We start from the raw sequence: 16,865 nt of genomic DNA, 5'->3' as shown, positions 1-16,865 counted from the left end.
TAAAGAGAATTCCAAGATTATAATAATTTACAGCAAAAATAATTTGTTTCATAGTATTACCGGTAATGAATACTTAATCAGTTCTTCATGCCGAATACATATGTTCAGGACTTGGAATAAGCAATTTATATTGGACAGGACATTTTTAAGACAAGTTTCCATATTATACTCCTGTTCCACATATTATGATTACAACAGGTTTCATTACAAATTAAGAAACAGCCTCCAATAGCCAAATGAAGACAGTATCAAAGCTTCATGCTTAGTTAAATTCTGGTAATTTCTGAGTGAACTATTTTACAAGGAAGATGACTATGGAATGTTTGACGAGATAATCCTGTTCAGCATACTGGCATTCCAACATATCACAATTCACTTTCATCCTTGTCAGTTATCACTGATAAAAAATGAAAGAGAATTACTAGTAATGCATCTTATAGTACAGTATCCAGGAAATATGCGATTTATGAAAAAAGAACCCATAAAAATCCTTACAGTTGACACCAATACCTGAATATACGAGTTTGGCATCATAATTTGTTTTATATTTGAGTGGGTTACCGTCCTATTCCATTTCTTATTAGGCCTTCCTGACGACTTCTCTTCGTTATAAAATTATGTGGAACTATATAATCATTCATCTGAAGCAAATTATTTTTCCATCCAATTTTTCAGATATTCTTCAATTATAAATTATATCGTAATACAAATAGCTGAAGGAACTAAGTTATTTATATCATTTACTACATATAGAAATATTATAGAAGTAAAACAATCAGTGACTTTTCTTCAGAATCTATGTGACATGCATTTTTAAGCCGATGCTTTCATGTTAATTTACATTATTGTAATATTTTCTATATTAGTTCTTTATCATTCTGAATATTATATGCTTTTACAATCTAATCTTTATTTGACGCTATTTCTAAATAGGTTAAAGAATATGTGGGATAAAATATTTGTAGTAGAATGAACTAATAGGCAGTAAGTTCGGTTTTTCAGACGTAAATAATTATATAAAAAGTGTAGCTGTATTACACTTGACAAGACTAAAAAGCAATTTCCTTTGTACAGAGCTGTGTTTTACCTCCCTGTCTTTCTGTATTTTACCGAGAGTATTTTTCATGTCTTGTTCTTGCTCTGTCTTTCCTGTCGCGCCACACAGATGTGACGACTGTCCTGCTGGTGGATAACACAGGGCGCCATCGAGATGGTCGCTTTCATAAAAAAGCGGTTGGCCTGTTAACTTCGACAGCTCGGACGTTCGTCCAGGAAGGGACGACCACTGAGTTCGCAACACAGGTCGTGGGTACGACCCTAGACAACGGGCGTCTGTACGCCCAAGTGGTCACCACAAGCTCCAGGGTCTTCTACCAGGGTGACTCTAGAGCAAGGGACAAGACTCGAACTAAACTGGACGAAATAGTCCTCCCATCCCTAACCCTTGTGGCTGACATTGCTCGTCCTACCCAAGCCCTTCCATTCCGAGCAGAACAGGTAGAGCCCTTCAGCTATGCCAAATCAGGGAACATATATCAGACTGCCGTCAATGGACAACAGACTCCTCAGTCCAGATATATAGAGCTCCCTAAACAGGATGATGAAGTAATCACTGTGGCAGCGCTCTCACATGAACCCTCGAGTGAGGCGCGGGATGAATTAGAGGCATTGTTCTTGCAAGCCAAGGCCAAGAAACATATGAACAGGTTCTTCCCGCCACCGAGAGAAGATGAACATGAGTCGGAAAATCTTGTGAAGGCAAAACGCATGGATTACTTCAAGAAGAGAACCACTGAAGACTCTGAGGGTCAGGGATCAGATATTAATAGTCTAAAACCTGCCAGGGTCGTGAGACCATTAGATGGACTGCCTACTTTCACCGTCCGTCACGACTTTGCGCCAAGTGGATTCTCAGTGGATGAAAACTATGAGGACTCGACGGAAAGTAGAACTTCGGAGGCAAGTCCTCGAGGACGGCTCAGATCAGGCAAGGCATTTTTCAGGGGAAACCGTTTAGAACACAGAAAGCTGGATACCGTCACATATTTAGGATTTTCAGACTTCACTACAACAGTCGGAGACACCGTAATAGTCTTCATGCCACACACCACACCTGCAGGAGGAACCCATCAAGGTAGAAAAGCGACGTCTATATCAGGAGATGCAACCTTAGCACCAGAACTTCAGCACCGGACTACTGAAGAGCAAGTCTCAGTCGTCACCAGTGTCAAGACTTTCATGTCTCACACCCCTGGCATGGTGACGAGGACTGTCACAGGTCACTCTCTGAGCATGCAAACTGCCCTACCTACCATGGTAGTGCTCCCGGATACACCGTCACACCATCACACAGTGCTGTTTCAGCCTCAATCTGTTATTATACATCGAGACCATAAGGCTCTGCAGTCGGTGCAGCTTGTGGAACCTGTCACTGACACCGAACCTCCTACTGATTTTGAGGACGCCGCTGAATATCTCGCGCATGAGCAACTCGATATGGCAGAGAAGACTACAACGACAACATCGGCACAGGAACCCATCACGGAACCTTACATCGAAACAGACACTATAGAGCCGTCCTCCGTGTCGTATAATGACAACCTAGAGTCCTCCTTTGAGGAAACTGAAATCAATCCTGTGCAGTCAACCACAGAAGATGCCGTGACTCAGGCTACAGAATCGCTGTCGACTTTCTCAACTGCCCAGACTCAGTTATTTGATACAGGAGGAGCTGAGTTTCCATTGGGTCTGATTAAAGTCATAGGAGGCACCGAGGCAGTTAATGGGACTACCACACTTTTCACATCTCTGATATATGGAACATACGTCGAAGGAAACTACGCTCAGGTTATTCATTCAACATCCAGTATATTCTTCTATGTAGACGAAACCAAAGTAGATATGACTTCCAGCATTCAACCTACAGCTGTTCTCGATTCGCCTCCAAGTGAAACTACTACGACACCCTCTCCGCCAGCAACAACTCAAGAAACACTTCAAGATACACCTCAAGAAACAGAGGTACCGGTAACAACACCGCCACCAACACAACCACAATACACTGATGAACTACCTCAAACTACTGAGAACAATCTTCCTACAACAGTTGAACAAATAACTACAGAAGACGATAGGAAGAAGACAACAATTCAGGATGAAACTTTAACAACAATACCCATCGAGGAAACTACAACAGAAGCTGATAGCGACTCCATAAATGAAGTCGAAACTGGTAGGAAAATAAGCTCCAAACCACAAGAACAGATAATCGTTGATAGTGTTAGTATCGGTTTAGAGTCGAGTCCTATTCAGTCGTCAGAAGTTTTAGAAGTTATTTCATCACCTTCTGGATTAATTACACAACTTATACCATCAACAGTTTATAAGACATTCACTTATCTCACAACATTTTTCATCCCTGCAGAAGGGACATCCACCACTACTTCAGTAAGGTCGAGAGAAGTCACCAGTTCTGAAATAAGTTACATTACACAAATAATAGATTCTAGGGCAGAAACAAATATAGCAAATATTGAACTCAACTCCTTTAGTGCTACAGTGCTGATCTCTCCGACACCATCTTTGTCAGTGACAGAAAATGTTCAGACAACAACACCGGAAAGTAGTACAGTTGGGACGACATTCCAGGACGAACCTGTCGGAGACAACACAATCACAACACCAGAACTACCTGAAGAAAAGACAACAATTACTACAGAGAAAGTTAAAGTTACAACTCCAATGCCATCATCGACGACTCCAAAGAAAGAAGTTGAAGGCCAGGAAGACGAGATTGAGCTGATCTTTAAGACGTTATACACAACGTACACGTATCTAACAACATTTTTTCAGGAGTCTACGACAAGTGTATCCAGTAGGGAAGTGGTTGTTACAAATGTCGTTACCTCAACCGTGGATCGCAGTTACATTTTGCACGCATCTGATCCAGCTGTAGCAGGCTTATTCGCAAGGCATGACACACTTGTAACCCCATCAAAAGATTTGTCTTCACCAATCGAGACTGTCCCTACAAGTGTAGGTGTTGGCAGACCTACAACTAAGTACTTCCCAGACCTGGGGTCAAATCCAGATGAGAATTTGTTTTCGTCTGTAATAGAATCCGTGGATTTGGAAAAAGAATTAGCAACACCAACTCCAGTCCTGAATAATGGACTTGCAACTGAAGACACGGAATTGAAAACTTTTTATACCACGTACACATATTTCACTACAATCTTAGTTGATGGAGAGACAGAAATTTCAAGTAGAACTGAGATATACACGAACATAGTAACACCTAGTGGGGTTCTTGTAAGTCCCACAACTAAGATCGAACCTACAATATCTCTTCGGGAGCCTCTGTTTGAGAAGGATGCAGAATCCGCTGTTTTGGACCAATTAGAACCTCCGAATCACAACCTATACTCCAATGTAATCGAATCTTCTCAAATAAAAACTCCGATATTGAAGTCCACACCTCATTACTCGTACAGTAGCACAATCACACGTTCGCACAAGTTTTCAAGTGATTCTGTGGAATTATCGAGCTTCAGACACGAGTCTTCAATTATAAATACTTCAGAAGTTGACGATGAGGAAAACAGTATCTTTCCCAGGAACACACCAAAATTTGATAGCAGCTATGCTACCATATCTAGACCGCGCAACACAATAACTACTCCCACTGCATTAGAGCAGGTATCCACCACAAAATCCCCCATTACATCAAGGGAGGTGGACACTGATGTTAACACCCCAGTGATTGAGGCTTCACCGTCACTGTACAGCGTGCCCATGGTAGTGGAGACAATGAGTACTGATGTAACGAGCAGCAGCTCAGATGGTGGTAGAGTGATGATGCTGGAGAAGAGGAATGACAAGCACCCACTACTCGACGATCAAATCAGCTCGGAGAGCAACACAGATGCTCTGGAGCCTTCACCCACACTGCTTCTTCAGACTAGCTACACCACTTTCACCTACTTCACAACTGTCTACAAAGGAAGTTCATCCAGTGATATAATTAGTCGTTTGGAGACTGTCACCAATGTGGTAACAGAAACACTGACTCAATCAACTGTTCCAACTATAAGCCTTGCTCCAGAAGATGCGACACTTCCAATCACATATTTCACGACTTTCACATACTGGACAACACTATATAAGGATGGAAATACTGTAGTAACAAGTAGAGAGGAAACTATCTCAAATGTGGTAACTCCAAGCATGAGTCCCTCATCGTCTCCTGTGTCTTCTGTAGAGATTACCCCGACTTCAACTCTATCAGAAGTGAGCGTCACACCAACAGCAGTCGATCCATCAGATCCTACCACATTCTATACAACTTACACCTACTTCACGACGTCGTATATCGGCAACAGCACTGTGTTGAGCAGTCGTCTGGAGACAGTCACCAATATTGTCAATGGATCAAGTGACGCTACAGCCAGAGCAGTTGGTACTGGCTCTATAGTTCAGCAATTACCGACAGAAACGGTAAAATCTGAAACGTTGACACCTTCAACGCCATTACAACCAGTCGGATTGCTGTCCACCATCTTGACGAGCGAGGTTCATGATGGCACTGTTACGTTGTTTACTACTGATGTATATGGCACATTCATTGATGGTCTTTATGCACAGGTTCTGGAAAGCTCTACCCGAATTATCACCCCAACACCTGTCACTTCCACAACGGTCAGTGTAAACCTCAACCCAACAGGAGTCGTGTCTCTGAACGAGGGAAGGATTGTCGATGCTGATGGTGTTAGTACAACATACTTCACCACAAAGGCTATAGGTACATACATAGATGCCCTTTACGCTGAAGTTGTTGAGAGCACATCGTCAATCAATATTAACTCAGAGCGACAGTCGATTTTGGCAGCCATTAGTCCTAGTACTACCGAAGGTGTGAAGACACCAAAAACAGGATTGGTGCGTATAGTGGAGGGTTCCATTGTGAAGGATCATACAACAACTTTCTACGAGTCCCGAGTTGTGGGCACGTTGATAGACGGCAGATACGCTCAGATCATCGAGAGCACATCAAGTTTCAAGGTTGAAGTTGTACCTACTTCCAGTGAGATCACAATTGCTCCAACGACGACTCAGAGTCTGGAATCTTTGACGTCAACTGTTGTACCGAGCACATCACCATCCCCAACAGTCATAGAGAGTTCCATCAACGAGGGTGACGAGCAAAACAAGAAAGATAATACTGACGACTCTGAGAGTAGTGGAGAAGATGTTGATGAAGACCCCAACAAAAAGAACAAGAAATCACGATTGACATATTCCCAGCCAAAGAGAACTTTCACACCTGTTTTAAGACCCTTCTTAATTGGAAGCAGACCTAAGTTCAAGCCCTCGAGGAAAACGGCTAATGGCAGTAGTGCTACCACCATCACAAGAACAACAGTTACGCCTACAGTAACAGCGACGCCAGCAGCAAAATCAGAAGGGGGAAGAGGTAGATTTAATAACAGACGTAACAGTTCCTCAGGATTGTACAAAACTAACTACAATGACATCAGGGCCACGCCAGCAGGAGCTGGTGGCAGGAGAACTTCGCGAATTCGAGGCAGTTCAGGAGGCGGTGGAGCGTCATCTTCTGCTGCTCATTACAACACAAGAGGACGTAGTTCTTCAGGATCGACTCGTCTATATGCAACTGCCTCACCTGGCCTACCAGGGGCGTCTAGGAGAGGGGCATTCTATAGAAGCTCCACAGGAAGAGCAGGAGGCTCATCAGATTATCCCTACAGAGGCTCATCAAGCGGGGTACATCACGGTGCTAGCAGCTCACGTTTCCGCATTCGTCCTACTTCTTCACTTCCTGGAAGAGGTGGCAGCACAGCCTATACCACACCATCAACTGATGAGACTCTGGAGCCTGATGATGATATAACAACTGTTATCACGGATGAAACACCCCATTTCACAGATGATGAACAGGATGCTCCTACTCAGCCATTCTCTACGACAACAGAATCTCCAAGACGCAGCAGCAACCCTCTGCTCAGATTCCGTCGGCCGCCCACACTAAGGACTGCACAGACTACGAGTACCACCACAAGACCGACAACAACGTCATCACCAAGAAGAAATCCTCTGCTTCGCCGACCTTCCGAAAGAGGCTCAACGACTGCCAAACCCAAAGCCAGCCCGCGCTATAACCCAGTGACAAGACAGAGACCAGGCAATAGTCTGTTCCCTCCTAGAGGATTGTTGAAGAAACCAAATGAGGAGGAGGAAGAACCAAAGAAGGAAGACGAGGAGGAAGAGGAAGAGGAGGAACATGAGGATAACGGGGAGAAACACGAGGAGGAAGAGGAGGACGTCGGCGACAATGATTACGAAGGATCAGAGACGAGAGAATCCAAGACGAAGCCAGGAAAGACTGCAAATAGACGCAATGGTAAGGAATACAATCCTGTCAGCATTCGTCCTTTCGTGGGCTTCAACAGGAAACCTCGAGTCAAGAGACAGGCAGAGTATGGAACCAAAAACGCGGGTGCTTCTAGAGGTTTCACACCACGTTACCGCAGGCCTGGAAACACAGCTACAAGGAGCCCTCTTGAATCATCAGAAGAAGAGGAAAAACCCAAGCCTGCCAACCCTGGAAGATTCACTCCACGACCGCGTAGTTCTGCAACTTCTCAACCGAGAATAAGGCCGTCCTCCGCGTCGGCCAATACTGGACGTGCGCAATTTACGTTAAGGAAAGACGATACATCTACCAACTCACGAGCAAATTTCCGGCGTCCCACTACGGCGTCTCCCAGACGACGACCGACCAAGCCGCAAGAGACAACAACAGCACAGCGCCCTAAGCCTCCGCGCCTGCGTACTCAGTCCAGTAGCCGCCAGGCAGAAGCAACTACTTTCTCTCGAACTCAAACTAACAGACGGCCAACCAACTCCAGAAGCAGAGGACAGACGCGTTCGCGATATTCCACTTCCGACTTCGACACTTACACATATTCCCAGTCTAGCTTTGATGGTACTATCACCGTGACACATCGCATCCCTACAGAAGTCACCATTCCTGTCATCAACGGACGAGTCACAGAGTACCGCAACGTCATAACAGCCAGCGCTAGTACTGAAGTGCTGGGCCCCCACCAGTACACGGTTTCCACTGCGAAAGATGGTAACACTGCTTTGTATCTTACAAGCGAAGTGACAGGAACACTACCTAGTGGAGTTACGGAAGTGACTCAGTTCCTACTACATGAGACACCAACAACAAGTGTCATATTTACACCTACTGTCATCCGAGGACACAAAACATCGTACTCTCACATTGTGCCAAGCACAGTTTATGACGTGGAGCAGGTTGTTAATACTATCACGCCACAAGTTGCGCCCAACGCTCCACTAGCTAATATATTATTGTCGCAACTTTTGCTTGGTAACCTAGGGCTGCAACCGAATCTCAGTCCACTATTGGCTCTGAACAATCCAGGTCCCCCGCCTTCACCCACAACTGAATTCAAAACCAGACAAACTACTTACGTCACAACTGTAACTAAAGGCACATCAACAATTATACCTATCACTTTCAGAGGAAAGGAGATCTTGACTACCATAGTGGACAGTTCCACAGAAGTTATTACAGCTACAGAATTTATAACAGATACCGTCATAGTGACGCCAACAGCTGCCAACAATCAACTCAACTCTATTCTCCTCCCAGCATTGCTACAGGCACAGCTTCTGGGCGGTCAGCCTCAACCTCAGCCTATGGTGGCTAATCCTTTACTACTGCTGCAGACAGATCATGCTTCTCTTATCAGAGATGTCGACAAAGGTCTCCTTGATGAGGAAACTGTACAGAGTTTCAAGGACGATGATGCGTCCCGTGAGCGGTCCTTTAAAAGAAAAAAACCTAGAGCTGACAAGAAACCACCAGATCCGCCACCGATACCAGTTGCAGAGACTAGTGTAGTAACATTATATGTTTCAGGTAGACGTCCTGGAGAATTCAGTACAGTCATTTCTACTGTCACTTTGGGCGAAGAGAGCTCTGTTGCCATTAGGAAGCGTGAAGCAGGATTCGCAGCCCCGGAAATGTTCACAGTCGAAGCATCCCAAGTTCCAGAAATTGGAGGATCTTTCCCCACTTCCGATGATGAGGGTTACCTCGACCATTACGTTATGTCAGCTATGAATGAGGTTTCAGGTCAGGCCAGCGAGGTAGAGACTCAAAGTCTGGAAAGCATTGTTGGTGACGTCAGCAGCTACGTCTCGTCTGTCATTGGACAGTCATCTTCATTTAGTAAACTACATACAACAAAACCATCCATCACAGATGATCCTGCTTCTCTTTGGACAAAAGATAAGAAGAATTATTCAAAAAAGAAGAACATTGTCGCTTCCTCCTTCAACTCTACCTCTTCTACCGGTCATTTTTTATCCAAAGGCCCCGCTGAGTTTGCCCCACTCAAGCGGAAGGTCACAAACACACAAAACAGGGGCATGCTTGTCATGTCAAGTATACATATCATAGACCACCAAATAAAAAAGAGAAGTATCAATGGCAGCATTGAGGATATATCACCCAAGACACGACCTCAAAGAAGAAGAAAAGTAAGGGTTAGAGGACCTATCAACAGACAGAGCCTAAATAAAGACACAAGTGGCAGTAAAGAGGAAATACTATCACTTTCAGAGGCTCAACACTCAGTTAGAACACCTGACATGGAGCTTGTTGGTCCAGATCTTGAGAAGAACAACCAGGGAAAAGTGCCTCCACTACCTGAGTTTGGTTTGAGGAGAGTCAAGAAAATCCGTGCACGTGGACCTGTGAATATCAATGCAAATGACGAAGTGAGTGATCACCCTCGAAAACGAGTCATTGTGACACGACGTAAGAGGCCTGAATACTCTACAAGTGACAGTCTCGAGAATTCACCTATCACCAGCTCAGAAACATTTGAATCAGATCCTTTAATCACAACATATCGTCCAAAAGACATTCCAAATTTCATCAACAGTAATATCGTTGCAAGTGAGGAAAAAGATTTGTTCCTTGCACCGACTACAGTTAGGGGAAGTAAAATTATCTCTAAACCAACTACAAGTCGGAGACGTATTGTAGTAACAAAGAAGAGACCAGTTGTAGTAACACCAACAACACACAAACGTCGAATCGTCATAACCAAAAAGAGGCCTATACACAACTTGGATGTAGAGTTGGAACCAACAAACGTTATTCCAGAAGCAATGTCTACTTTATATTCCTATAAATACACAGTTCCAGGTCCTAACGAGGACTCTGAGCCAATGGTCAAGGTCTCTCAAGTGTATATGAGTGGCAACATTGATACAACTACTGAAGTGAATACTGAATCTCCAAACGATGTTGAGACTGAAAAACCTCCTGAAGAAGTTGAGGAAAGCTCAAATTCTCCAACAGAACTACCAAGTTCCGTGGAACTGCCAAGTTCCGTAGAACTGCCAAGTTCCGTAGAACTGCCAAGTTCCGTAGAACTGCCAAGTTCCGTAGTTCCAGTTGAGCCTTCACAAATAGAAACATCTTTCCACCCCTCGTCAAAGAGTGAGGAAGTTGAAACAACAACAGAAGCAACTCAGAGCTTACCACCTGAGAAATCGATAGTCCCTCAACGTGAGGAAAGCATTCAAATACCAGATGCAACATCTGTATTACCCGAATCTACAAGTGTAGAGACAGAGGTACATGATGAAGAAACAGAAAGTGAAGAAGAACATCATACAATATCAACAGAAGAGACTACGACTGAAGATATAAGCACAACAACATCCACAGATGACGAGAACCTGAATACTGTCGCAGAGACTACAGCTGACGGACCACGTTTCATCCGACCAACCCGTTTCAGTATCACCAGACGACCTGGACGTACTAAGACAACATTCCCAGGTCGCAGACGATCATCTACAGCCAATCCTTCATCCACATTTGCAAGCTCATCCAGTAGTTATAGATCATCATACAGAGGTAGACGACCTTCATCATCAACCAGAAGCTTTGGCCGGTCGAAAACACATAGAGTGTACACAACTCCAAGCACAAGTAGGTTTACCGTGGAGCCAACTGTGACATTGTCGGAGGAGGAGGAGTTGTCCTCCAGTTCTATTGCTGAGAGCTCTGTAAGCTTTGATGCTGAGTCCGAAACATCTCCATCACCATCTATATCTCCAGTCCTTGACACCCCAACATTTATACCCGAAATCAGTTCGACGCTTGTGACAGAGACTGTGACATCAACTCGACTTAGGACTTACACTTACATCGTGACACGAGTTGCTGGTGACGAGCAGGTGGTAACATCCACCACTGAGGTGAAACCACATGTAACCACCCTGACTGTAACAAAGACTCTGCCAATATTGGCCACAGGTGAGTTTCTTCTCTTCTTCTCTTTCTCTATCCTTCTTCTCTTTTACTCTTACTTCTCTGTATCTTCAGAATCTGTATCTTTGTGTTTGTAGATATGATATTGTTACTTGGGATCTTTTTTTTTTTTCCTTTTCTCTGTTCTTGTCCATTTAATTTCAGAATTAGATAATTTGTGAAATGTGGAACTTTGTGGTGAAATTGCTCAACCCTTAGTAATGTTTCAAACTTATAAATTAGAATTCAATCATTGACATGGGTTTCATTTCCTTGTTATGTACTTTACATGGTATCTTTTCTTTCCTTTGTCTCTGTGAGTTAATTTCTGTGAACTTAATTATATATTAAAATTATATATTTCGTGATAAAATTACCTAGACCATAGTAATGTTATGAGATTTCAAGGTTTGAGAGTTACTAATTTGTGATTAAGCATATGGGTTTCACAGCTCCATATTAAAATTTACTCTCTCAAACAATTCAGAACTGCTTACTGGTTTCATTTTCATAGTTATGTTCCCCTAAAATGGAAACAATAAGATATTAGAAAATTCCTTTGTAACACATTGTCAGGTACCATATTTTCCAGATTATTTTGCCCAGATGCTGGAGCTGTAGACCATTTTGCCAATTCGGAGTCCACCATTTATGCACTACGTGGAGTTGATATGCATTACACCAGCGCAATAATAATAATTATTATTATGGTAGTACTGGTACCCCGAGAAAGCCTGTCCTCCTTTTTGACTCATCAGGGTTTCAAGTCGGGTCTCCAGAATGAAAAACTCGTTTTTGTTCTTCTTCATCTTTCTTATTTCTTTCTGAAATTAATTTTATTAATAACTTCTTTGTACATGAAGATATATGTATGTAATATGTATTACAGTTGTCATTGAGGTTAATTTTTATGTTATATCTTTGGACAGTGTCCGTCAATGAATGGTACTGACATTAGAAATACATTTTTATTGTAATATGCCATTTTTCTTAAGAACATAATTATTTCGATTATATATATTGACAGAATTTGTAAGATATTTGAAAGAAGATTATTTTTAGGAAATATTAAACATATAATATCAAATATATGTATACACAAATGGCAATTCCAAGGCCCTGCTTATTAAAGGAACAGCTTTAAAAAGTCTAATTAGTGTTGGAGTTATTAAGGGGAAATGACACACATGCAGACATACATAGCTTATATCAAAGGAAACTATTCTAAAATATCTATTTACATATAATTATTAAAGTTGTTGTGTGGAAAGGGACAAACATACAGACACACAGATGATCGACTCAAAGGACTTGATATCCAAAGAAACAGCTCTGAAAAGTAGATTTGCACATATGGGAAATGAGGTCTCTCGAAATGATAGATAGAAAGACGGAGATGACCATCTCAAGTGACATTTTTTCCGAGGAAAAAAGCCAGAAAATTCTAGTGTCGTACACTGAAGGAATCTGGAATCTGACAGACATACAGATAAAATCATCTCAAAATCTTTGTTCTACAGGAAAACTACTTTAAAATAAGAAAATATATATACATATGTTAAAGTACTTACATATACACACATGCACATACTTAAAAAAATTGGATTTCCAAGAAAACACCTATAATATAATTTCTTTATATATGTTGGCGCTGTTAAGTGACAACTGACAAACATAACAAACATACAAATATATACAAAACTGAATTACAAAAAAAAAAAAAGCTATAATATAATTTATTTATATAATGTTAAGTTGCTTGGAGTTGTTAGGTGAGAACTAACAGACATATAGACAATAGATATACATATACATTTAACTAGTTTTTCAAGAAAACAGCTCTAAAATAATATACTGTACTTATAATAATAATAGTAATAATAAATAATAATAATAAATTTAGCCCGTACACATCAAGTAAGGGCAAGGGCCTCCTGTTGTCACAGGGAATTGCTCATAAGTAGACTCCTAAGGTGAGCGAGTCCTTGGGAGCTTGGTCATATTACTGATATTTCTTCGTTTCACTGTTCCTGACTTCCCTCTTCGATCATTTCTACCATACTCATCTCCCACACTTCCTCACATCACTTCACACGACTGTACTTATATAAATGTTCAAATAGTTATTTGAGAACTGACATACATACTGACGCACATATTATATAACCCATTTTTCAAGAAAACAGTTCTAAAATAATTTACTTACACATGCTGGAGTTGTTAATGGAGAACTGACAGACATACCACCATGCAGATGATTACCTCTCCATTGATTTCAAATAAAAGAACCCTGAAAGAAAAAAGAAAACAAGTGAATTATTGTGAGACTTTCGGACAAAATAAAGTTATCTCTAAACACTTGGTTTTCAAGGCAAATCTGTAGGGGGTGATAGAGAAGGAGATGAATACATGCTGAGACTACAGACGCGCAGATAATTATCTCAAAAAGCTTTCTGGTGCAGAACTACGTCTTCCACCAGATTAGGTATGGCCAGGTAACTTGGTAACTGACATTCACATAAAAATGAAACCCCCAATGATCTTCCCGTATTCCCCTTGATCTCCTTGTATCCTCCATGTTCTCCTTGTACATCCCTTGTTCTCTTGTTCTCATTGTCTTCCTTTTGTCTTCCACTTTTCTCATATTCCACTTATTCTCCTTGTCTTCCTCCGGTTTTCATTGTCTTCCTCTTGTTCTCTATATCTTTCCCTAGTTCTCCTTGTCTTCCTCCTGTTCTCATTGTCTTCCTCTTGTTCTCTATATCTTCCTCCTGTTCTCATTGTATTCCTCTTGTTCTCTATATCTTCCCCTTGTTCTCCTTGTCTTCCCCCTGTTCTCATGTCTTCCTCCTGTTCTCCTTATCTTCCTCCTGTTCTCATTGTCTTCCTCTTGTTCTCTATATCTTCCCCTTGTTCTCTATGTCTTCCCCTTGTTCTTCTTGTTCCTCTTGTTCTCTATATCTTCCCATTGTTCTCCTTGTCTTCCTCCTGTTCTCCTTGTCTTCCTCTTGTTCTCTATATCTTCCCCTTGTTCTCCTTGTCTTCCTCTTGTTCTCTATATCTTCCCCTTGTTCTTCTTGTCTTCCTCCTGTTCTTCTTGTCTTCCTCTTGTTCTCTATATCTTCCCCTTGTTCTCTATATCTTCCCCTTGTTCTCCTTGTCTTCCTCCTGTTCTCATTGTCTTCCTCTTGTTCTCTATATCTTCTCCTTGTTCTCTATATCTTCCCCTTGTTCTCATTGTCTTCCTCCTGTTCTCCTTGTCTTCCTCCTGTTCTCCTTGTCTTCCTCTTGTTCTCTATATCTTCCCCTTGTTCTCCTTGTCTTCCTCCTGTTCTCATTGTCTTCCTCTTGTTCTCTATATCTTCCCCTTGTTCTCCTTGTCTTCCTCCTGTTCTCCTTGTCTTCCTCTTGTTCTCTATATCTTCCCCTTGTTCTTCTTGTCTTCCTCCTGTTCTCCTTGTCTTCCTCTTGTTATATCTTCCCCTTGTTCTCTATATCGTCCCCTTGTTCTCCTTGTCTTCCTCCTGTTCTCATTGTCTTCCTCTTGTTCTCTATATCTTCCCCTTGTTCTCTATATCTTCCCCTTGTTCTCCTTGTCTTCCTCCTGTTCTCATTGTCTTCCTCTTGTTCTCTATATTTTCACCTTGTTCTCCTTGTCTTTCTTCTATTCTCATTGTCTTCCTCTTGTTCTGTATATCTTCCCCTTGTTCTCCTTGTCTTCCTCCTATTCTCATTGTCTTCCTCTTTTTCTCTATATCTTTCCCTTTTCTCCTTGTCTTGCTCTTGTTCTCCTTGAGGACCCCTTGTAGTCCTCTCGTTTTTCCTGTGTTCCCCTTGTTCTTCTTATTTTCCCCTGGCTGTCGACACATTCCATGCTCTATTCATAAATATCCTTTCTACATAGATTTGCGGAATAGTAAACTATACACCTGACGAGAAGTGATCGTAACTACACTTAATTCTACGTAAAGATATGCAGCATAGCATGGTAAAGCTATTCACTTGTCGACCTTTTCATAAGAAAATAACTAAACTGGAAGAAGGTAAAGAAAGAAAGTAAGGACAAAGGAAGAAATACAAAAGAATAGAGATGGTTGCATGTTGAAAGCTGTATTTAGTTGGATAATATGTAGTATTACAGACCTTTCTGAACCATGCCTCTCCCTACCCATGCAGAGTTCGAGGGTGGACGTGGATTAAACATGAACGCAGCAGGAGAGGCGCGGTACAACTTGGCCACCAAGGTTATGAGCAATGGCGTGGAGGTGATCGTGGCAGGAGACAAGAGTACCCTGCCTGGAGAGCCTGAAGTCCTGAGGGTGCTGTCCAGCTCGTTGTCACGTCCAATCACGCTGGCACCCAGCACACTCACTGACCACATGGTACTCTTCCTCCCCCACGAGAGTTCCCAAGTGAGTATATTACATTTTATTGCAAAGAGGAAGAACCGCAATTTGTGAGGTTCATGGCAGACAAAGTGGCAGAAGATTACCTTGAAGTACTGTGATTTAGAAGAAAACTTTTGGATATTACACCATGTATTCGGGCTTATTATCTCTTAATGTTTCATAACTACTCGCAGGTTCTAACTTCAAGGTAATATAGTATCAGACTTGATAAATCATCTACATTGTTGGGTCTGCTATTCCCAGTTAATCAAAACAATAGACTGTATTATCCAGGCCCATCAGTCTGGTACTATATTATCCTGAAAATATATCCTGTAAGTAGTTCCGAAATGTTAGTGTATTCAGTTAAAATACGATACGTTAAACCTAAAATTTTTCTTCTGAATGGAGTCACTATGAATAGTTAAAATCTCGTACTGCAGTTTTCCTTGCCATTTGTGATGAAAGACTTTTTTACCTTCTTTCACCTATTAATAAGGTTTTTAGGGTTTGGATTTTCAGCACTTTTCTTCTTATTTTCTGCAGCATAGTTTGATACAAGCTTTCTTTTTTGTTTTGTGAAAAAAATTAAAGAAATTAAGTGTTTTCTTCAAACACTTCGTTCATGATATTTGTCTCTTTTTTCTTCATAGTAGGGCAAGTTAATTTTTTTTTTGTAAAAACTCAGTAAATATTTATATTTTTCTTTCGGAAGTTCTTCTATGACCTTACATCGTTATTTCTGTACAGAATACAGATGGAAACTATAATCAAATAAAATGTTTCTTGGAGAACTCCCTTGAAATGTTTGGTTTTTTTCATATTTCTATTGGTTTTAGACGCCATTTATAACAATGCTTTGTGAGTTCAAGTTATATTTTATAGATCCAAGAAATTTCTCTATTAATGCAGCTATTAGCGAGATGGGTTAACCTTCAACTCCAGCCTCTTTAACATAAAACGAACCAAGCGAATTAAACATCTGAGAAACATTGAACAGTTTCAAAAGCTTACAATTTCTTTTCGATTTATGACACCAAATAATTGAATGATATCTTTGGATCTTAATGAAAGACAAATTGATTACATCCCTG

General features: G+C 41.5%; 1 protein-coding gene across 2 annotated transcripts in view; it reads left to right on the top strand.

The window, feature by feature from the left end:
• The window catches only part of LOC138714955 (mucin-17), a 280,203-nt gene that overhangs the window by 227,304 nt on the left and 36,034 nt on the right, over positions 1-16,865 (top strand). For both annotated transcript variants that reach the window (XM_069847262.1, XM_069847261.1), the window contains exons 3-4: positions 1,166-11,389; positions 15,560-15,795. In XM_069847262.1, coding sequence (XP_069703363.1) covers positions 1,166-11,389; positions 15,560-15,795 — 10,460 coding nt within the window. The remainder of the gene's footprint in view (positions 1-1,165; positions 11,390-15,559; positions 15,796-16,865) is intronic.

This window comes from Periplaneta americana, chromosome 15, assembly GCF_040183065.1.
Source record: "Periplaneta americana isolate PAMFEO1 chromosome 15, P.americana_PAMFEO1_priV1, whole genome shotgun sequence".
Taxonomy (NCBI): domain Eukaryota; kingdom Metazoa; phylum Arthropoda; class Insecta; order Blattodea; family Blattidae; genus Periplaneta; species Periplaneta americana.
Note: the sequence above shows the minus strand (reverse complement) of the source record. Positions and strands in the feature narration are given on the sequence as shown.